This window comes from Amphibalanus amphitrite, unplaced genomic scaffold (genome assembly GCF_019059575.1).
Source record: "Amphibalanus amphitrite isolate SeventyFive unplaced genomic scaffold, NRLGWU_Aamphi_draft 000133F_arrow, whole genome shotgun sequence".
Classification (NCBI taxonomy): Eukaryota; Metazoa; Arthropoda; class Thecostraca; order Balanomorpha; family Balanidae; genus Amphibalanus; species Amphibalanus amphitrite.
In genome coordinates, this window is record NW_024881628.1 from 841714 (window position 1) to 865000 (window position 23287).

General features: G+C 47.4%; 2 protein-coding genes and 1 long non-coding RNA gene across 3 annotated transcripts in view; 2 read left to right on the forward strand and 1 right to left on the reverse strand.

The window, feature by feature from the left end:
• Positions 1–1805: 1805 nt before the first annotated feature.
• LOC122382110 (protein Wnt-11-like) lies at positions 1806–11142 on the reverse strand. Its single transcript, XM_043367057.1, has 5 exons — positions 10940–11142; positions 8022–8275; positions 7367–7713; positions 6658–6950; positions 1806–1980 (listed from the first exon to the last, which is right to left on the reverse strand). Exons 1-5 carry the CDS (start codon positions 11140–11142, stop codon positions 1806–1808), a joined length of 1272 nt encoding a protein of 423 aa, XP_043222992.1.
• Positions 11143–11395: 253 nt separating this feature from the next.
• LOC122382077 lies at positions 11396–13090 on the forward strand. The gene is made up of 2 exons (XR_006256623.1): positions 11396–12272; positions 12563–13090. It is a non-coding gene; the product is annotated as an uncharacterized LOC122382077 (long non-coding RNA).
• A 7286-nt stretch (positions 13091–20376) lies between these two features.
• Positions 20377–23287, forward strand: part of LOC122382069 (actin, muscle) — a 4639-nt gene continuing 1728 nt past the window's right edge. The window contains exons 1-2 of the mRNA XM_043366972.1: positions 20377–20548; positions 21843–21988. Coding sequence (XP_043222907.1) covers positions 21863–21988 — 126 coding nt within the window. The 5' untranslated portion in view covers positions 20377–20548; positions 21843–21862. The remainder of the gene's footprint in view (positions 20549–21842; positions 21989–23287) is intronic.

Here is a 23287-nt window from a genome sequence, read left to right on the forward strand (position 1 = left end):
TAGAAATGAGTCGAAACAGCCATTCTGTATACAAAGCGCCTGTATTGTTTGAGGCCTATAGATTATCGCAAACGATCAAAATCACAATTCTGAACCCACGATAGGTAAGTACCGGACATGTTTGTATTCCTTTCAGCACAGTAAAACAAGTTTCCTGCAGTATCAGCGTATGATGCGGTTCACAACTTCACATCCCTTAGATATCCAGCCTGGTACGACTATTTACCGCATAACAGACGAACACAGTGTCGCACAACACAGTAGTACACCACTTGCATACACGTAAGTCACACTGCTGGTCACTTTGGCTGAAACTATCGTCACAGCTGCTACACAGCTGTAAACTAGTCACATATGGAAGCATGAAGCACCTTGCTAGCCATGTTACTATACTTATGTAGTATTAAAGAAGTAACATATCTGGCCACGTTCCCAATGCAGTATGAATTTCTTGACAGGAGGTTAACAAGCGCAACCAATTTGTGAACGGTCGTAGTGGCTATGCATAAATCTAACGGACATTATCACATGCTTATACTGCTTTCACGTAAGGATACTGATGTCTAAGACGTCCTATACCCATCCACAAACTGTATTAACCGCAATAAGAAAAAATGTCGTAAATTGTATATATTAATATTTAAACAACCACTTAGGCTTTTTACACATGGAATCCGTTTCTCTGGCGCCTACCGGTCATAGGTATTGTCTTTGAAATACTACACTACTTCCCCCACCCCAATATAGGCACGTGTTTCACGCAAACTTTCTAGTTTCTACTAGCTGCACTAGTATCACTGTATAGTATAGGCCCGCGAACCTACAGACAGACTCGTGGATATGGTATCCTTAATTTTATCTTTATACGATGTCGTGCACTTAAAACTCATCCTTCATCCATTCAGCTTGAGCTTTTCCGTTCATTTCCTGTTACGTGAATGTGCCTTGGTCCCTGTTCAACTCTACACATATTTTTGCTATTTTATATGCTTTGAACATGAATCTAGAAATGCTCCTCTTCTGTTCAAGTGCGCTTGAATGTCCCTCTTTTGTTTGCCTTTCGTTCCAGTAGAAGTCCTTCTCCTGATCAGCTGCAAATGTCCTGGTCACTATTGGTCCCAAATATCCTGATCAGACCACCATTCCACTCGCTCTCTCGTTGAAGCACTGCCGTGGCTGATTGCTTGTTCACAGACCAAGGGCATATAATCGAGTCTCTCCTGCTTAGATAAACACATTCTGGTCGCTTTTCTGTTCATAAATACCTGCTCTGGTCCCTCTACTGTTCAGGTAAACCTACTCTGGTCCCTCTCCTGGAAAGTACACCTATCTTGGTCTCACTCCTGATCAGGTACACCTGTTCTGGTCCTTCTCCTGGTCAGGTACACCTGTTCTGGTCCCTCTGTTGCTAAGGTACACCTGCTCTGGTCCTTCTCCTGATCAGGTAAACCTGACCTGGTCCTTCTCCTGATCAGGTACATCCGCTCTGATCCCGCTTCTGAGCAGGTACACCTGCTCTGGTCCCTCGGATAAGGATCTGAAGATCCTTATCCGGTAAGTACATCTGCTCTGGTCCCTCTCCTGGTCAGGTACACCTGCTCTGGTCCCTCTCCTGCTCAGGTACACCTGCCCTGGTCCCTCTCCTTATCACGTACACCTGCCCTGGTCCCTCTCCTTATCACGTGAACCTGTCCTGGTCCCTGTCCTTATCACGTACACCTGCTCAGGTCCCTCTCCTTATCCGATAAGTACCGTGCTCTGGTCCCTCTCCTTATCACGTACACCTGCTCTGGTCCCTCTCCTGATCACGTACACCTGCTCTGGTCCCTCCAGCTGCGGCAGGTGTTACACTCGGCGCGGCAGCACCAGACGAAGCGGCACTGGCACCGCTGCACGTGCAGCACGGCCGTGGTGCGGTACGGCCGTCCGCAGCAGAGGACGCGGCAGTCGCCCGGAGAGCCGTAGGTGGCGTTACACAGCCTGACAACGAAAAAGCAGAGATTGTAGTTATATGGTGGCGAACGTTTAGTGAAGATGGTGTACGATTTGTGGTGGGGTCGCAGGGTTACATAGCCTATCAAATCAAAAGACTTGTAGCTTGGGGTGTAGGTATGTGTCTACTTTTTTCCGTAAGCTTCGTCAAGGCCTCGCAAGCTGCCACACTAACGTCCGAGATGCTATCGTACCTACTATAACAATACAAATATAAACAACCAAAACGGTATAAAAACGGGCTCGGAAAGAGAATTATATCGGGTTGCCTGAGATTGAAACAAGATGTTTTGTTATTCACCGGTAATGATGTAAACTTCATGCTCATGGTCTATTCGCTAGGTATTGTCACGCCACGAACTTGTGACCTGACCTTTGAGGTTAGATTCAGACTTTCACGCCCAGACGAGCTAATAAACTTTATTGCAATGCTGTAGATTATATCTCTTGAACATCCAGGTCATTTAAAAAATTTCCCAAGTCCAGCCGTAAAAGTAAGGAGGAGGCTATGCTCAATCGTCTGAGTTGGGCAGTGAAGGAAGGAAATTATTTGCTGCCTAAACTAGCCCGCGCACCGACGGGGGTCTGCGCCAACTTCGTACCGACGGGGGGGGGGCGGATGACCGCCCCCCCCCCTGAGATCTCGAGAACGAAGCAAGATAGCGACAAGCGGTAAACGGCATCGGATACGCACGGTTAAGGTCTACAATTTTTACCAAGGTCATTTTCAGGTCAGGTCAAAGATGACGTCACAGGGGTCAAAAAAGTAAAAATGGCGGCTCTAGATATGGAGAGTTTTTCTCGAATAACTTTCGAATTAGTCAAGATAGGAACAAACTAAGGGCATCATCGTGATCCTCTTGTCAATCCGCATCGAATGATATATATGTTGACCTCGAAAGGTCAAAGTCAAAGGTTGACCTCAGGTCACGTGACCTCGACTATGACTATGTTCAGCTCGTCTTGACGAGCTGAACATAATGAGACCATCCGCGCGGCTGTATCTTGTTCCTGTACGGAGTTATTGGCAAAAAACCTTTGGTGACCTCTGATGACGTCACATGACCTTACAGCTGACCAACAGCAAAACTGACCTCAAGGTAGTGAAGGTTGATCGTATATGAAGTCATGTATGGTATATGGGGCCATTCCGACACGTTTTAGTGGTGAAAACAGGGAGTTGATTTTTCCCCCATTGACTTATAATGGGGAGGTCGAGAAATTGACCTGACCTTAGGTCACAAATATCGAAATTCCGAGATATACAAATTGTAGTTACTAATGACCTGATAACATCCTGCGACTTTCAAAGGCTTCCGACATCTACTGTAGCTCTGGCACGGTGACAAAGTTGCAAAAAAGTGACTTGAGGTTGGGTCATTCAAAGTGACCTGGTGACCTGACCTTAAAAGTTAGGAGGTTCAAACTTGCACACCATGTGAAAAATTGATGTGAGAATAGTCGTACCAAATTTCGCGGCGCGTAGCGCGACGGTTTTCCCGCTATTCGCGAAAGACCTCAGGGGGGGGGGGGGCGGATATCCGCCCCCCCCCCGTCGGTGCGCGTGCTAGAGAACGAATATTTCGAGAAGAGAACGACTTAATTTCATGGTGATATAGCGCATCGGAGGTAAAATTTACAGCCAAAGTGTGAGATTCGTAAGCCAAAGTGTGCAATGTTCTGAACCAGCATGCAATACTAAACAGTTCTTTTCATCGAGGTAACCTACCACTACTGTAATGGTTTTCCATGGCGGGGTCAAACGCATCAAGATACCCTGACACGCCACTGCGCAGGACTGATCCGCCGCCGAGTTTCTCGGCGTCTGGAGATTTGGTCGGGTGCGGACTGAGGAGCGCCTGGCCGAGCCCAAGGCGTGGAGGCCACCCATTTACGGCTGTGTTGCGTGCGTCCGAGATGACGGCTCGTCATTGACTGTCTGGGTGGCGAGAGAGCGCCTTGGTGGACGGCTGGGTGTGTGGTTCGGCGGGCCAGAGAGCGCCGGGCAGTCTCGAGCGTCCAGGATGGTTTACGAGTATGAGAGGTGTCAGTCGACTTTGATCCATCTCGGACAGGAATCAGTGATAAGAAAGGGATTGTCGATTACCGGAATCAATCAGCAGACGAAAGAAATCAAGTTTAATGTTTAATTAGCTAAAATTCGTAGCGTCACCATAAAAATGTTTCGCATTCTTGTATCATTTTTAGTTTACAAAATAGCGTGGATCTATCTACGATTTCTTACAGGATTTTTTTCTTCGCCATAGCCCTTTTCTTTGTGAACGTCATTCTATTTCGCGGTATTTATTACACACTAAATTTGCCAATTGTTGCGAATTTGTTCAGTGAGCTACTCATTCATAGATATCACACAACACTTAAGTTTCGGCCCTGATTAGTCCTTTTTCTTACATTAAAAGAAATTGTAAAACCAGAACGCACACATACCCGATCGCAGGTGCATTCACTTTTGCTTGAATGGCCGTTTTCACGACGGGCTATCCGGCCATTGCACCTAATTTGACCAGATCTGCACCTAATCTCTTTTACAGCAAGTATCTGTATTTTATCCATTTATTTCAGTGTTTTCATCGATGATACTCTCTGATAATACGACAAAGCAGGCATATAAGTAATTAGTGCAGCCCTAGCTGATAGCTAGTAAGAGACACACTGAACCTGATTTGACCAAATCTGCACCAAATGTGCACCAGATGTGTACCATATGGCCGTCGTGAAAACGGCTACAATTTATCTAATCATTCAGAACTGAATAGCCCATAAGGTCACATGTTAATCGATAATTTCTCCTCTACCTCTGCCATTCACCACCAACGGTACGATTATAATGCCACCATAAATATTCCGCATGTCCGTTCGAACACGTTATGCAAACACAGATAGACAAACATCGCTCATTACTCTAATAAACAAATGAGACCAATGAAAGATTCGGCACACGGACCTTTCTGCCGGCAGTATTCCTCGGCTCAATTCCTAGAACATATGCAAAGTGACGGTATAATTGTACATCATTTGGATGTCCATGGGCATGCAAGTGTGAGCGCTGCCCGACACGCCATAGCTAATAGGTTTTTAATGACGGCCGAGCACTGTTGCGCCGGCTCTGTTGCGGGGTTTTCGGCGAAGTTCTGGCTCATTCGTCAGTCGGGTGTCGACAGGCGAGCCCGTCCCATCAGCGCAGTCACATCAGGCCGGCCGCTTCCCGGCAGTCGTCATTGGCTAATTGGCGGCAGCCACGCGCCGGCCTGCACCGTCGGCAGAGCCGCGGCCCCGAGTCGAGGCCGGCCATGGGCCCGCGAGTCTCGCGCCGCCGCGCCGCCGCACAGCTTTTCCGATCGGCACGTCAATGAGACCGGCTGGAGCGGGCCTAGCATGATCCCGCTGCAGGAATCACTCCGCGGTTCATTTGGGTTAATTAATGACAGCCAAAAGCACCGTTATGGTATGTAGCACAGAATCCAGGTTTCGGAGCTAGCTGAGCATCAGCATCCTCAAGACACATAAAACTGATTTTCAGGATGGGATAATATTAGCTCATGAGCTTAGCTACAGCCATTTTCAGCGCTGTGAGAAACTGGCACGAGTTCAGAGGTATCCAAGAATAGTTTCGTCCTCATGTTCTGCCCTAAGTCGAAGTTTGGTGGTATAGTGGAACCAGATACCGCTTTACTACGAACGTAATGAATACTTCGTGACTGAACGTTGGTATCGCAAGTATGAAGCCAAAAGTCCTTCGCTAAATATCTCTTGCATCACCAGAAGTCAATGCCCTTGAACATTAAACGGATGAAAACATAATCTCAAGGAACACGCACATACATCACGCAAACAGTTGGTTCCTTTCACCAAACCAACTTGGCAGTTCAGTTCACGCTTTATGTCAACATATCTAGAACTTGTGTTTTGAATTTTGATAATTAAAACAATTGTTGTGTTGAACGAAACAAACCACAAAAAGAATTTGTTAGATGCTGCCACCAACCAGCTTGGTTTTCGGAAATAATATTCAGCAGGTGGAAGGAAACTGGCGATAGCTCTAAGGAATTCCAAAAAAAAAAAAATATTCCATGCCTCATCATCTGCTTGAACAGTCGAGCGACTGTCAGCAATGGCAAGGATTAGTCCCCGAGCATAAAAATGAATGTCAACGGCAAGGAATTTGACAATACAAGGACGAATGCCTATGAGTTGAGCTTTCGAAACATTGACGAGCTGCTAGTTTCACCGTTTCAAGAGTAAAAGCGTTTAACTGGTGGATCCATGGGGCAGTAGGCACTAGACGTGTTAGCTGATTACCCCTCCGCAGCGTCCGAATTTGATGAAATTGGGACATAAGATTTGACTGCACATTGCACAACATTCTAACGTCCATTGCTTGCACTTTGATGGTTTTGTTGTCAGCCGTTTCTTTCAGACTCAATATGTGATCTTCCGGGCATAGAAAGTCATGAAACGTCAGGCGACGACTTGCCTGAAAAGATCATTGTGAGAATATCTATCACGTCACAACTTCGATGAACCAGCCATTCTTTTTGCGGTGTCAATTCAAAGAGCCATGTCTTTTATACAGGCCGATCTCAGGTTTTCCCACATCCATCCATCGGGCCCATCCACCACCGCCACCGCCGGTTGAGGGCTCACCTGTCCTCGGTGCCCAGACTGCCGAACCGCTCGTCCCGGTGGCAGTAGTCGGGACTCTGGTCGCTGTACGCCAGGTCGGTCATCTTCAGACGGCCCCTGGCGGTGTGCACGGTCACCAGACGGCGACGCCCTCGCCGGGACCGCAGGGTCACCTGGGCAGCCCGGCCGTACCGCACCTTGAGCCGCATCGCGACCTCATGGAGCGGCGGCAGCGCGCGCCAGCAGGTGCGTGCACTGCACGAGCCGGACACACCGTGACATCGGCACCGGCGCTCCAGAGACTGGTGAACCACCTGGGGGCAGAAGAGGGGTCACTGACTGGCGTGGACCTGGGGAGGGGAGTGAGCGAGATCGGCAGAACAGTCAAACAGCCTGGGAGGGCCGTCAAGCTGCTCAGCGGGACAGAGTGGTCAGCTCGGAACATTGGTAGACAGCCGATCCGAATCGGCTGGAGTTGTTGGCAGGTTGACAGGTAGGGTTTAGAATGGCTAGACAAAGACCCACATACTGCAGCGGCTGACAGGACGGATGCGCATAAGCTCACGTCTCCAGCTATCAAAACTGGCAATAAATCGGACAGCGCAATGTCGCTAAATCCGCATTTCATCCATCCCTCCTGTCAGTGCTGGTTCATATCATGCATGACGCTCATACCTACGAGTGATCTGCTGGCGGTGTATCCGCCAGGGCTCAGCACTCCACCACTGACCTTCCTTCCCGCTCTGTCGTTATGCCGATCCACCCGGACAGACAGCAGGTCAGCCGGCAGCTGCGGCTCGGCCTTTTTCTGCCTCACACCTCGGGTGAACCTCTGCGCCGTCCGCAGACCGAACGGGACATGATCCGAGCAGCCGCCCCATTTGAACTGGCCGTCCTCTGCGTCTGGGTCTGAGCCGGGGTCTGAGCCGGCGCCGACAGGGGCAGGTGGGAGGGCGGTGATCGGTGGCAGGGGGCCGCAGCCGCACCCCGACACGGTCCCCGCACTGCAGGCCCGCGCCACCGAGCGAACCAGAGCCGCTGAACTGAGCGCCCGAACCACCGCCCGCTCCCGGGTCCCTGGGGGAGAGATGGGGGTAAAACTATGGGAAAACGGCATGAATACATTTAGGCGACTTTACGTACGGAGAGATCTATAGTGAAGCGAATGAACATCAAAAAGGGCTAATAAATCCAGAAAGCTCAAAGACACGGACGCAAATTTGGGCAAATTTTGCGCCAATTTGAGTCTTTTTAATGAAACGTGTCAGCTGCTTCGTGGCTTTATTTGTTGGCAGCCGAAAAACCATGCATACCTCAGAACTCAAATAAAAATTGAAGCTCACACTTCACAGTCAATTAACTAACACACCGCACCCGACACTGACCTGCCATCAAGTCTCTGCCGAACCTCGGCGCAAACTGGACACTGGAGCAGTTCCACCTGTGCCACTGGAACACGTGCTGACACGTGTCGACACTGTGCAGCGCCGCCACGTGCACGTGAGGCATGAGGTGCCGCTGTCGGCGACAGATCCGCTGCTGTCGCCGGTTCAGGCCGTGGCGGCGGCCGGCCAGACGACACAGGCCCGCTGAGCGCCACAGCTCACTGGAAGGCGACGGCGACAGGGCCCGCAGCGCTCTGAAGCAACATAGAGAGGGATACAGGGCAGAGAGATAGGTTTGAGGGAAGGGAACACAGGAATGTGATAATAGGGGTACCTTTGTTTGATTACAAGCTAGGTTTTAGCTAAATGTCCGTCCTGAAGTTGCTGAGTGCTGATTGTTTCTTCAGAATATTGAAAACTTAGGTGTTTAACAAAAGAGAGCATAGAATATTCAGAATTCAAGTACAAATGACCGTCATAGTCTCCAGTGCATCGTTTTTTGCAAACGAGCCCATTGTCACACTGTAAGCTTGCTTGTAAGTAGATGGGTATGACTCGAGGACCGCCGGACGGTGACAGAAACGTTAAATGGGTAGGCTGTACCGCACTACATCGGAGCATTGCGGCGCAGCGTTTCTGTTTACATGGCAACGAACGTCCTAACCGCAATATCCTTTCAATTACCGCAAATAACAAATAGTAAGGCTGCCCGCGACCATATCTTGACGATTTTGGTTGTGCACTGGTAGGATATATGTACTCGTATGTGTTTGAGCTGATGCTTGGGTCTGCGAGCGCTTTACTTAATGAGAACCTCATCGGCATCGTTCGAAAGACTTATTCGGAAAGGGGTGGATACGGGAAAGACTAAATCAAATTGACCTAGAGCTCATAGACGCTAATGAGCCAGCAGTTTCGTGTATGTCTTTCGTTTTTTATCTTCAAAGTTTACCCTGGCAAAACCAAAGGCTTTTCAAAACCAAACCGAAACCCAAACCGAAACCAAAGGGTTTCACATAGGCGGTTGCAAAGTGTTGGTTTGAGCCTTAAGTGAGCTTACTTAATTTATTCGGAAATGCCTTACTGTTAACGGTAGTGATTGCCCGAGCATTTATCCATAGGAAATGCTTACATAGGTAACCCATCGAATAATGCGTCTAATTTGGACAAATTGTACAAATTCGGTCCCAATTTGGAGAGCTTAATGTGAAGCAATGCAAGCATGTTCGTCTAGTGCAAACATCACCTGATGTACGAAGTGATTGAGCTATCAGTTCTGAGAATTCATTTCTGACCGGGAGATGCACCAAGTAAGTGGCGTTACGTGTCACGTACAAATAGGCGCCGTTGTGTCGGCTGAGAGATACGACTACTAAAGGACCAGGATGGGGAGGCATAGTCCGGTAAACATGATCCTGCATAGCTAACGTCCATTTCGGTTTCGTGTATGCTCTGATGTTGGGACTGAGCTTCATGGGGCCCGATGGAACATGCAAAAGGTTTGATAAACCTTATCATAATTAGTTTATTGGGGTGTATTATATGATTTTCCCTACAAAGACAGTATAGAACACTGAATAGGTAGATCAGGCGATAGCTTAGGTATTCACCAAACCCAACCACCTTTAATCTAAGGTATGACCTTTACCGTCCTTCCTTTCGCATGCTCGACCTTGCAAGAACAAGAAAGATACAAATCCCTAAACTAGCTTACAAGAGCTCACAGACCACCTCGCTGGAGCCCTTTCGTGTAGGAACCATTAGATTCAAATTGGTGACAAGCTTGAGCGCACAACGGGCCGATTTAGCTGGCTAAAGGTGCTATTCAACGCTAACCGCGCCGCATACCGTTCCTCCGGTCTAACACGCACCACTCTACGGTCCACTAAGTGTAACTCGGTTCCACAGAAGTCATGCGGCACGGTGAGCCTATATGAAACTAATTACAGGGCTCTTTCTGCACGAGAGGCTACCCAAGACAGCGGCAAATATGGACATGTGAACCGGGCACCGGCGAAAGATCGAACATTTCAGAAATGTCTGCATGCCAAGCAAATCGGCCACCACGAAGTAGCAGCCGTGATTCACACTAAATACTGAATATCAGCATAAAAATATCGAAAAATGCCGTTTTCGGCCAGAAAGAGAGAAGAATATCTTAAACATGAAATACCACCGAATAAGTCAAAAATATCATAATCATTGCTGTAGAAATTAAATCTATGCGAACGGTTTTCCAATGTTCATGCACAGAGGTGTGTACGATGGGCAGGGAGAAGCACTGAATAGGCAATTTGATGAGATTTCTTTTGAGTTGTAGATGATATTCAACAGTTAGTTCACATTACTTTTATGCTTGGCATATGGCTGGGTCGTCTGTGCTTACGGAAATGCGGTACTTACAGCCAATCAATTGCCACGGCGAGATGTCCGAGGGTGATGCAGCAGATCAGTGTCAGACCGGTGACACGCATGTTGCAGACAGAGCTTTCACGAGGCAATCGGCTTGCTACGGGCCATCTGAACTCAGGACCAAATAAGTCTTCCGTGCAGCGCGCTATAGTACACCAGAAGTCCCCGATCAAGTGATCTTTGCTGTGCCTGCTGTCATCTTCACTCTTTTTGCTGTTATTCTTCCCAAATACGACACCAGTTGGAGACGGATACTGAACTTGAGGACGTCATCTTCACAAAAAAAAATGGTTAAACGTAAGACACAGCACAGTATCACCAACGGGACGTTATTCAACAAACGGTCACCATTTCACAGAATGCGTCTATAAGCGATTTCAGAGACCATTGACGCTACGCAACTGTGCAGTCCTTCAATTTACTTCTTCTCAAACAATCGCCCAGCCACTTAGTACACAGACCGCACGCTTCGCTGCTCCGCGGAACAGACACGGCACACACCTCACTCGTACAGCGCTGGTGGTCGGCACTGAGCGGCCACCATGAGCGCGAGCACCGGCACGGTACCGCGCAGGTGGCGCTCGTGGCGCGGCTGCGGCCAGTCCGGCGCACCTGGTACCAGTGCGGCGAGCTCGGCGCACCCGGTCCGCGGCGGCCAGAGTGGCGCATCTGGTACCGCTGCGGTCAGTTCGGCGCACACATCACTCATCGACGCCCTGTGCTGACCGGAGACGCATAAGCTCCAGTTAGATTATTATGCGAGGTCGAGTCAGACGTTTGCTGATTCGTCCATTTATTCGACCGATCGTCCGTGCGATCCTTCAATCGTCTAGCTGAGACGCAAACTTACGTTATCGCCTACGAACATAGAACATAATCGCCTACTCCTCCAGCTTCAGAGGGCTCATCAAAGGATCGCCGTGTCTACATTCACGTGGGCTATATGATTGTCACCGAATTTCAAATGTTTGCCAGCCGAGCAGCGCCAATCGCTACAAAAACGGCGGAGCCTATTCTGATCGACAAAGGGCTGAATTAATTATTTTCTTCTCACTGGATCCTGCCGTGGATTGCAGGCATTGCAATGCTAGAAATTTCAACAACTTCGAAGCTCTCTTGTGCTGAAAGCTCGACCGTGAGAGCTCCATTAGAAACATGGTAAATTGTTAAATTTGCCACAAATCATTAGATCATTTTTCCAATGCCTAATGCCTGACGGTGTCCTTTGAGTATCTAAGTGCACACCAACTGAAGATGATGTTTACATTGATATTATGCTTTCAATTTTTCATCCCGCACATTTCGGCTCGTCACCTCCCCCTGTGGTTGGAGCAGATGCGCATGCTTAGAAGCCAATCGGAAAATCGAGAACGCTTTGTGCGATTCAGCGTTGGCAACGAGACTCAGACCAGCTATGGAAACATTGTGCCCAAAGTTCCAATGGACACGATCAAACAGGAATACATGAGTGACCATGAAGAACAATCTCCCAATGAATCACACTTCTCAAGTTTTCATCCCTTCGCACTCATGTCAAACCACGGGAAAATGCTGCTAAGTCATTCACCTAAACAACATGCTAGTCCCTTTAAAATGCTTCAACGCTCTATGAATATGACAAGAAACCATTCTTCTGCGCAGCTTATAGACTTTCTTGCAAAACAAGTGCAGCTCCTAAACTTGCGAACAGATCTTGAACATGCAAAAATGCAGTCAAGATCAAACGAATCGGCTGAAGATACTGTGAACTCCAACCCGAAACCAAGAGTTACTGAGAAGGATCCAAACTCCCCCAATGAGAAAAGGATTCTGAGACATAAGGAAGGACACGCATCCGAAGTAAGTACCGGACATTGTTGCCTCAATTTGAGGGTATATGAGAAAATGGTATATCTTTGATAAAATAACTCTTGTAAAAAAGTAGGACGGGGATACACGATCAAGCAAATACCTGCTACAGGCGGAATTACTTTTGCGTTTCACAAAGTATTGATATTTTGGATTGCTATTTTTTGTATTGACCTTGATCATATTTTCACAGTAAATACATTCATAACATTCATGCACATTTCACGTCAATCTAAAATGCCCCTATCAAGTGATTTTAAGGAAATCTCCCTGCGTTCCAGGTCGCTGTCATCGTCTGCATGTTTGTCGTCATGGTGGCATTCTCGTACGGAATTTACTACTGGAAGAAGCGGAAGGACAGCTCGAGACAGACAAGATCGTTCCTTGACAGGACTTCCAACAACAATCAGTCGAGCGAAAACGCGTGACTTGAGATATCTTGTCTATAGGATAGATGCACTGACTGTAAGGTCGTTCGCGTACATTAATTGTGCATAATGCACAATGTGCATCAATTAACCTTGCATAAATACTTATTTGGTCGGATGGTGAAGTCGTGATAGCATGATTGGCATCGTCTTCAGACTTGCCAGCTGAATGTTGTGTTATGGCTTATCAGTGTTAATTACAGTGCCAGCTTCCTTCCTTCATGACTTGTTGCTTCAGCAATTACTTTGGGCTTGCAGTCATAGTCAGTCATTTGTAGTGTGTGCTTCTCTTCTTTTTCGATCGGCGATTTTCGCCGATGCAAATGCAATGACGACTTTGGTGTCATTTGGTTGATGCGCCGAAATACACCTGCTGGAAGATCTTTTGGTATATTTTGCTGCCCAGCTATGACAAAAACAAAAATAGCACGACCTCACATCACACTGTTTATTAGGTACCAACTCTTCGGAAAGGTCTGGAGGTGGTTTGACAAATTTGACGATTATGTCCAGTGAGGCCCTGGGTGGGGGGGGGGGGGATGGAACCCCGTGCTGCCATAAAAACTCTAATCAATCACTAGGATTATAATGAATCGTTAGAACCGGCTAAAAAAAAACAAGAGGTGATATCTATAGGGGTATGAATGGGCCCTAGGCCTACAGCCACCTGGCACAGGTGAGGACACCAGGGCGACGCTCGTGAGCGAATTGACTTACTATTAGTTCGTAGATCCCTCGGTAGGTGGTCGGCCACCAAAGTAAGCGTTGCTCGTGGGAACGGCGCCTGCCCTACTTACTGATCCGACTGGCGGGTGGCGACTACAGATGCGACATAAATAGTAGAGTGTAGATGAAGGCTCCGCCAAGGTCGAATCCGTCTTTTTTTACAGGACTAACGCATCCGCATCCCCTCACAGCACTGATTGTGTCCGGGGGCTGATGGTCATCCCCATTCTAAGGCAAGTTCTTGCTAGGACTTGTGCACCATCCACCCTCTCCAGGGTGACCACTTGAGAGGCAGGGCGGGCTGTTCCAATAACGGGACATTCCCGTTCCACCGGAACGGTCGCTGCCACTGCGACGCACCGTCGCGTAGGTGCTAATCGCTCAGTCGATGTCATCAGTCCAACGTATCCACCTTGTCCTATCAGATCATTGCTCTGTAAGGTGTCTTTCAGGCCGGAACAGCTTGCTCCCAACAAAGCTAAATCATTCACACTTTTGGCTCGAGAACGGTCTGTTAGATAAGGGGAGCCATTTGACCATTCAACAATTTGCCATTTAAAAGCTGACTTTAATGAAATTTAATCTGACCGTAGATGTGAAATAATTGAGCTATAAAAAGATCAGTAGATGACTTTCAAAGCGCTTTCCGCATAATATCACCAGTGAAAAAAAAAATATGGTAAAACCTACCGCTGCCACCAAGGATACTTTGTTATTCAAGACGTATCTATATGTTCATGAGAAATTCGGTACATGTCGATCGATGCTTTTAGCTTATTCGCTTGTTAGGGGTTTGACGAAATTCGCTTTTTAAGTGTCAATCAAATAATTATACATTTGATAACTAAGTCAAACAAAACCTTCAAATTAGGAAGCATTGACAGCAGGAGGTCTAAATTAGCTGGGGAGGTAGCTGGGTCACAGGTCTGAAGGACGTCACTGGGGCGCGGTCGGCGCGGCTCCGTCTGTAACCGGAGCTCTGTCTGGACGGCCGCTCGTCAGTGGCATGGAGAGCAGCCAGGCCTGGAGCGCTCACCGACCGCCCCGGGCGGGGGCGGCGGCGGCGGCGGGGACCGCGCGGCCCGCCCGGGTCGGGTGGCGGCCGCCGTCCGTCCGCGGCGCTCCCGCCGCACCGCACCGCGCCGCCCGCCAGGTATTTTCGGCGCGTCCCACTCGGCAGAGGCGCGCGGTGGGGTGGAGGGGGGGGGGTAGGCCGTGGGAGGGGTCGGACGGACCGCGACTACGGCTGGGCCGACGGCTGTCTGGAACGGCGCTGGCGGCGCCAACTGGTAGCCACATGATATTTCTGGGGGAATGTCGAACCGAAACGCCTCAGTTTTTTTCCATGTTTCACAATTGATGCATCACAATTACCTTCAAACCATTATTTAATATTTCATATCGATGCTCTCAATATTTTTGTTTGCTAGCTTGGAAGCCAAACGAAAGTCAGCCATCAATCTTAGTTTACCCAGCTCGCGTTACTAGCCATTTTAAACTTCCTACCTATACAATAAAAACATTTTCAATGTTGGTTTCCTCCTTTTCCAAGCGATAAATTAAATGGAACATCGCCGTGGAACATATTTTGTTTCTGTCAAAGTCAAAAATATCCTATTGGAAATCTTTCACTTAATTGGAATTATAGTTCGCCAACAAATACACATGGATGTAAAACGCTTCAACACCGAACAGAACGGTTGCAGCTGTTTTCGTTCTCGTCGCCATCCAGCCAAAGGCTACAAAGAAGCTAAGAAAACATCATCAGAAGAGCGAACTGAAGCCAGTAGCCACCTATTTCTGTTTTTACTTTTTCTGACAGAGATTCGTATATGTTCTCTTCTCCCATCAATGCTTTATGGATGTGTTGATTAAAGAAATATTATATTGCCTTTAAGTTTTCTTCCTTCTCCATGTATGTAAGTACAGTAGTTAAAGCCTTACGATTTGACCTAATGACATGGTATGTCTCGACTGATAAAAACGAGAGATTGGCCGTTATTGCAGTAGTGTTTTTTTTTTTGTCAGCTATACGATTACAACTACACATATATTTGAGCATAAGTGCTTTTTAAAAGCAAACTGGGCAATGTGACTTCAAGTTCAATCGTATTTTGAACATACACCAATAAGCCCTTCGAACAGTGATGGATAATAATGTGGGGCCGTGGGCACCGAAAAACTATGCAAGGGATGAGTCCGAATTATTATATGGCGAAGCTACTGGTACTGCTATGCACTACTTTCTCAGCCGTGCAGATAGAAACATTGAAACATACTTTTAAGTGGGATAGAACATTTTAGATTATTGACACGGTTAACTATTCTGTCGCACAGAAGTTTCGTTCACAGAACTTTACTCTCGAAATTAGGAGTGCTCTTCTAAGCCCCCGTTTTCCTGTCACACTTTGTCGCACATGACCGTACGTCATTTTCGGTCGTGCGCTGCGTTCCTTGTCAGACGTTTCAAGGTCATCTCGCGTCAGAGGTGTAAGTGGTGACCTAGACAGCGCTGGGGGGGGGGGGGGGGTCGACCGGGTCGGTGCCAGCAGAGTCTGACGGACGGTGCCGCCGCGGGGACAGACGCAGCGCAGCGGAGACAGATGCGGCGCAAACGGCGACATCCGGTGGTGTTGGCTGCCGATGCGACAGGCAGAGTTTTCAGCTTCGGAAAATTTTGGAAGGTCGGCTTGTTGGTCAACTTCTTTACGATCCGCTCAAGAAAAGTTGTGTTTGTTTACTTTTGAATAAAATCGAAGATGTTCAACGTTTTGCATATGTATTTAGTCTGCAAATCACTACAAAACAAACATCGTGTTCCAGCAATCGCGTATCAAGCCACAATCACACTCCATCAGAATTTGACACCCATACATAAGATAATTTTGGATCACACATCAATGTGTGGCTGATGAATTCAGCGCTAGCTGCCGGCCGGCTCAGAGCCCAGCGCTCACTTGGCATAGTCGGTCGCTGGTCGTTTCGGCTGGTTGGACTAGGAGTATATTTGAGCGATTGGCTCAAAAGCTCGCCGGTTCCACGGCTGGCTGGCTGGTCCCGCAGAGAAACTCTGTCCGTCCACGTCTATCTTACTTATCACTAGCTGACCGGTCAGCCATTATTTGTATTGTTGGTGCAGGCTTGTCTTTTCAGCTTTCAGAAAGTTTTATTCTTATCCTCGTTTTTTTCAAACGTAGACCTACTTTCTATAAATACTGCATGACGAAGTCCTAGGCCTATAGCTTCATGTAGGTTTTTTAACCACCCACAAAGTTGTCTAGCATCCCCAATGTCAGTTCGACCGGCGCCCGTGTCTCGTTGGTCGGTCTCCCAAGCTGAACCCATCTGTCCTGTCTACCTACCCACCCAGCCCGCCGTCGCGTCTTACCGGGCGGCCGGCCCGCTCCAGGCCCAGTGGGAAGTGTGAGCACTGAGCAGCACCCCGCCCCCTTCGCTGGCGGCTGGCCGCCACCCAACGCTGCCGGAATAGCTCCAGGGCCGGTCGGCGGGGCGGTGGCCTGGTCGGGTCGGGTCGAGCGGTGACGCACCCCGCACACACCGCTCCGTCGCCTTCTGAAGGCGGCCTGACGTAGCCCTCAGGGAATTCCAGACTCGCGATGACACACTTGTCTGTTTCACGTTCCTGGTGTTGTGTTGTATGCCAAAAACAGGCCATTTGGGCACGGTATGACTACATTTATGGCGTTCTACGACTCTCAGTTTGGTGTTTATGGTTCGTTAACGGAAAATGCATGAAGTGAAAGGAATCGGGACGGTAGGAGATTATCCATTTCAGTGGCATTGCCTTTGCAGTACGAAACAGGAGCACACAAACTAAAACCCTTTTGAAAACCCTTAAAATTTTTCATTTTCGTCAGAAGACTCCTTTGCCATATTTGCTAAAAAAGTTGAAAAGTTATTTAGCCTACACGTAGTCTTCTATTTGAGTGTACAGAGAGCTAGCCCGCGCCCCGTAGGGCTACCGGCGGACCCTACCACCCGTAGGGAGGGGGGGGGGGGCGTTTCGGCCCCCTAAGATCTCGAGAAATTACCGGCCGATTTTCAAAATTCAAACGGCGTTCGATAGCCCCACCCGGGAACTACCTTGTGACCAAATTTCATTGACCTAGGTCAAACCGATGACGTCACAGGTCAGGTCAAAGGTCGGATTTTCACCGTTCACAGGCATTTCAAGAAATGTGTTGTGAAATCGAGTAAATTGGTAAGATATTGAAAACCATCGATGGTACATTGTTCGTCAAACACATATTTCGCTATCTGAGGTCACTGATACCAGGTCAGGTCACAGAGGTCAGGTCACTGGGGGGTCACAATATGAAAGTGTCGTGTGATACATGTTTTATGGTCCATTTTACATGACAAATGCGAGTATGTGGGTCAGGCAGCCTTTGGGGCCAGCTAAGGTCACGTTTTGGTGAAGGTCAGGTCAAGGTCAATTCAAATAAGGTCAAATTTTAAAGTTGATATTTTTGCATAAAATGGGTATCGATTCGATGCAGCTCGTCACGGGGAGTCCAATGGTGGTCTTTTTTTTGCCCTACGTGGTCTAGAATTGCCAAAAATTGAGTTTGAAAATTCGACGTCATCATTTTTGAACAGTTTTTTTCGCTATAACTTGGCCAAAAAACGAGATATCGATCTGAAATTTGGTATGTAGATAGAAGACGGTAGGTACTCTCACATATATTCCGGTTTTTACGAAACACAAAAAAAAAACTTTTTGAATTTTTGGCTAATATATCCAAAAAATTGCATTTTTGATTTTTGAGGGTCAAAACTCAAAAATTAAAAATCCAAGATCGCAGTTTTGTAGCGCTGTTAATTCTACACCTTTTATGTCTTGATCATTTTTCTGTACCTTCAAAGCTGTAGGCCTGACAGCTCTTCTCGCGAAGGTCTTTTTCCGTCGAAAATGGCAGAACATGACGTCATTCTGACGTCATTTGTGGCCAACCTATCATAGCCTCTGAAAATTTTTTGATCACAATGTGTAAAATTGATGCCCGGAGGGGTCCTGAAAGTTTTATGATGATATCTCCAGCCGTTTAGGAGATATCGACGGAAAAGGACAGGGGGGCCGTTTCGCCCCCCCCCCCCTACGGGGCGCGGGCTAGGGTAGACTGGGGCAACGCGCACACCCGAGGTAATGCGCCACAAGTCAATATGTCATATTTTAAAAGTGGATTTGAATTGGACAAGTGAATCATTCCGAATGCTGCCAATAATATGGCTAGCGTCAACTTGATTTATGGCTTACAGTCACGAACAACAATTTTTAGATACGTACCGCCTTGCTACCAGACATGTGCACGGATCCCAGGCAACCAATCACGGAAATCGAGATGGCCATTAGATTGACGGTCTTCAAGCATGAAATTATGGTGGAAAACATGGCTCATAGAAGCCTCTCAATGAACCAACTATTTTGCATTCCTTCAGGGTTAACAGTTCTGAAAAAATCCCTCAAGATCCATCTCGGATCCATGATTCGTGGCCATGGATCCGAGATGGATCTTGAGGGATTTTCTCAAAACTGTGAACTCTGAGGGAATGCAAAATAGTTGGTTCGTTGAGAGGCATCTATTAGCCATGTTTTCCACCATAATTCCATGCTTAAAGTCCACTAATCTAGTGGCCATCTTGATTTTCGCGTTTGGTCGTCTGGGATCCGTGCCCATGTCTGCTTGCTACAGCAGAGGCTTGCTTTCACGCCCCTCGGTAGGGGGCGCCTTGCCCCGGTACCGGGTCAAAGCGCCCATTTTGACTTAAATCACTTTTTCCCTTTTTACACGTAACCAGCGAGTGAGTCATGAATTTTATCCGTGGGTTATGAAGACAAATGTTCAGTGGTTGACATAAGCGCCAAGCTGTCCTTCGTTGTCCCCTAATTTATTTCCTAGCACGAGTCAAACGTTAAGGGGTGCGCCTTGCCCCGGTATACCCTACGTTTTGGTGGAGTGCATGTGTACCAGGAAATGCTGTTCTTATTTAAAAAGGAAAATCTGCACAGAGTTAATTATTGAGTGCAAACCTCAAAGATCCAAGGACAATTATGTAGTTTTGTCGATTTTTGGTGCGTTACGGAGGGAAGGTCCGCTTTTCAAAAAAAAAAAAAACGCTGCGATGTAGCTGAGCTTTCAAGGGGTGAGGGGGATGAAGAACTGAAAGACTTGATTTTGGAAGGGGAGGAATGATACAGATTTATTTATTGATTATGCTGCGCTTCCACTTTAAAGTTTTGCGTCCGCTTGCCAATGTCCTCGGTGTGTTTTGAGTGTTGTGTCCTATAAGTGTATGTAATCCGCACTAAAGTCTTGCCTACGTGAGCCTGAAAGCGCTTTAACGAAAACAAATTAGGAAAAAATAGAAGCATTGAGGAATATACTCTTCAGCGCGGCAAAATTGCTCGGCTCATTTTTGAAACGAAAACTGGCGCTTTGGAATGCTCTCAAAGCACAGCAAGAAAACTTAATGAGGTAATGGCCACTGCATGCTGGGTGATTTCGGCGTTTTACTGCTGTTGGCTTTCAAGTTTCAACCATCGAGCCTGGTCGAGAGGTACTTTGATGTTCATAAAATCGGTGTAAATGATACGAAACATATGGGAGGCGAGGGTAAGGAATCGTTTGTTCAAGGGTGTTCCAAATTATTAGAACAAAGCTTTTAAAATTGGACTTTTTCATTTAATTCAATTTAATAATAGATGCCCCTTTTGCCTGTCCAAGCGGTCACGTCACACCGTTATGGCTCAAACTAACTGTTCTGACCCCTAAAATTACCGGATTTTTTGCCCCCAAAGCCGTCAAAATACACTAGACCACCTGAGGTCACGGCTGTGACCCGGGTCGGTCACCCCCAGCGCCGGTCACCTGCCTTATTTGGCTCGGACAGGTGTCTGAATCTGGCAGCTGTCGACCGCCGCCGCTTCGTCGGCCGCGTCGGCGGCGGCGGCGGCAGCGTCGGTGGCGTCGGCGAGCACCAAGTAAGGCGCGTGCCGACCCCTGGCACGGCCGCAAGGTATAAAGGAGGGCGGCACGCGGCCACCCGCTACAGTCCGCTCGAGCTGTCCATTGCATTCACGTGGAGTTTCAGGTAGGTACGCCGCTGCTCTGTCGGACGTGAAGGAGGTGGATGGGTGGATAGTGACAACTGCCAGTGATCAGCAGTGACGAGCTGGTGTGAAGTGATAAAAGTGACGGTGCTGGAGTGATCCGAAATGTGGATTTAGCACAGAGATGCCCTTTGGATCTGCTAGTGAAATTGGATGAAAGGAAAAAATTCAGTTCTGTTACGGAATTGAGGATGTAATCATTACTAAGTAGTAAGGATTGTAATCGTTACTACTTGCCTTGATGGCATTACCTTCAAATTCTTAAAAAAGTTCTTTTCTGGTCCTTATCATTTGCCTCGAAATCAAGTTTATGGTAATTATGGGTAACGATGCTGGCGATAGCAATCTTGGATAACAAATCGATGTTAATGATTGGATTAGCAGGCTGTGTCACTATACACAGAACTTTCCAAGTTCTGTGTTTTCATTAATTGTTGTCACTATACGATCCTGGGCAAACTAGCCCAGTCATTGTCAACTGAAGCTTTTAGGCAGTACGAATGATACAGTTGATAAACCCTTTTTATTATTCCATTCTACGGTTTTTCTGTCATTAACTTATTATGATTTTCACATGCTAATTGCCTTTGGAGAGGCATGAGCTGCATTTGATGCTTTCATTTCTCTTCTGAATCTGGGACTCTGTGACTCCAAGCAGGCTCAAAAAGGAATATCATTTCAAAACATACATGCAAGCATGTTAAGGTCATATGTTGTACTTCATGGCACTTCGAAAACGTTTTAAATTATAATGCATTCGCCTGATATCAATTTGTTAGGAGCAGCAGTCAACTTCTAAAATACCTACCTGAAAGAATATCAGGCTTGAAATCAGAAACTTTTTTCTTTGGTAACTTTTCTGTTAACATTTTTCTGTGGTACATAGAGATAAGCACTCAATACATTGCAACATTTCATCCTCTTCTGAGAATGCAAAAGCTTACAAATTAAAAAATTGAAGCTACATTCTGCCTTTTCAATGAAATAGATATAGAGCAAAACGATGTGTTGAAAACATTTTGGAGTTAAGACATTCTATTTGGTAAAATTCAAATTACTTTTACTTGCTTTTAGGCCATGATTTCTTTCAAGACTCGCCAAATTAGGTATAACAAAAAAAAGAGCATTTACAGCATACGGTACTCATCGCTGTTATAGGTAAAAGTAAGTCGACCATCAAAATATTTGTAAGAAAAGCTATCCACCCGCCCATGCGAATAGGCCCCGCTCGCTGCGCGCTACATCCGCTGACGGTGTGTTCTCTGTTTGTTTCAGACTCTACCTAACCATCCATCATGTGTGACGACGACGTTGCTGCCCTTGTGGTCGACAATGGCTCCGGCATGTGCAAGGCTGGGTTCGCCGGTGACGACGCGCCCAGAGCTGTCTTCCCGTCCATTGTCGGTCGCCCTCGTCACCAGGTGCGTATTCAAACAGAAACTGAATGTAAAATACAATCTATAAATTAGTAACATTTGAATAAATCATCAAATACTTCCAATAAACTGCAGGCTTAGTGAGCTGACTTTATGTATTTCAACTCTCTATTTAACAAAAAAAAGTTTCTTAGCAAAGCAAGGTCTTTTAACGTTTCCTTAAAGAAGTCTTTTTTTGACCAAAATAAAAGGTCAGTCATAGACAAATAACAGGAAAAAAAATGTTTTTTTTTTGGTAAAAGTTTTGAGTTTTGTTTCGAAACTTGGCCTGCGTCACTTCATTGCGAAATAAAATCGGTTCACCAACCAGGCCAACCCGTCTCCCTCCCACCGCTCTGGTGACCAAATTTAGCCCGTCGGGCGCGTCTGCGGTACATCAGTCATCCCCGCTCAGACCCCGGAAAACGCCCGAGGGCCGCACGAGCTCGCGCGCGCCTTATTTGGCGCGACCCGGGCGCTGGCGGGCCGCCGCCGGCTACAGTTTTAGCGCGCGCGGCTGCACCGGTAGCGCGAGGCGGCGACCCGCCCCCTGGCGCTGCGCCAAAACCGCCGCGGGCGCCGCCTCCCGCAGACGGGAGACGAGCCAACACGCTGGAGCAACAACCGGCCGGCACGTATTTCAGGGTGCAAAATCTGCACCCGCGCTGCTACAGACAGCGGAATGATAACATAGAGCAGGAATCGGGGAATTGCGAAACTTCGCAGCTGGGGTCGTTAACTGGCGTCATGCTACATGTAGTTCCCTTCAACACGTGGGAGGTCAATTTGAGATCTGGGGAAAATCGGGGGCTATTCCACGCCACAAAAAGGTCATTATATGTCACGAGATCAACAGTGGGTGCTGCTGATGAAATGTAGCAAATTTTGGAGACCAATAATGGTCGTGTTTCTCCAAACAAAATAACGGGAAGCTTTAAAAAGACCGCTTTTTATGTATAATGCGCAATACTGGTGACCATTATCCATTCAATCACTGCAAATTTTGAAAATGGTTTAAAGTTAACCATAGACCATTTTGGACCGTTTGTCTTTAAACTACTAACGAAACACATGGCTAAAAGGATTTCTATCATCTCTCGGGAAATTCATTCCGCATCGTTCTACGGCGGAACGGGCACTATGTGCGTCTTATGTCCTGTTCAATGTTCTACTCTTCCGTTCCGTGCGAATCTCTCACCGGCCCGTGAGTTACTCTCCACGTCCCGGGCGCTATTCTCTCCGTCCGGTGTGTTATTCTCCCCGTCCCGTGCATTATTCTCCCCGTCCCGTGCGTCATTCTCCCCG

What these genes read in the sequence shown, in the direction of transcription:
- LOC122382110 (XM_043367057.1), bottom strand. Translation starts at nt 11,142, where the DNA reads ATGAGTGATGTGTGCGCCGAACTGACCGCAGCGGTACCAGATGCGCCA. An exon ending in CGGCAGAGACTTGATGGCAG is followed by an intron (nt 7,714 to 8,021) that starts GTCAGTGTCGGG and finishes TCTCTCCCCCAG; the next exon opens with GGACCCGGGAGCGGGCGGTG. An exon ending in AGTCTGGGCACCGAGGACAG is followed by an intron (nt 1,981 to 6,657) that starts GTGAGCCCTCAA and finishes TTTCGTTGTCAG; the next exon opens with GCTGTGTAACGCCACCTACG.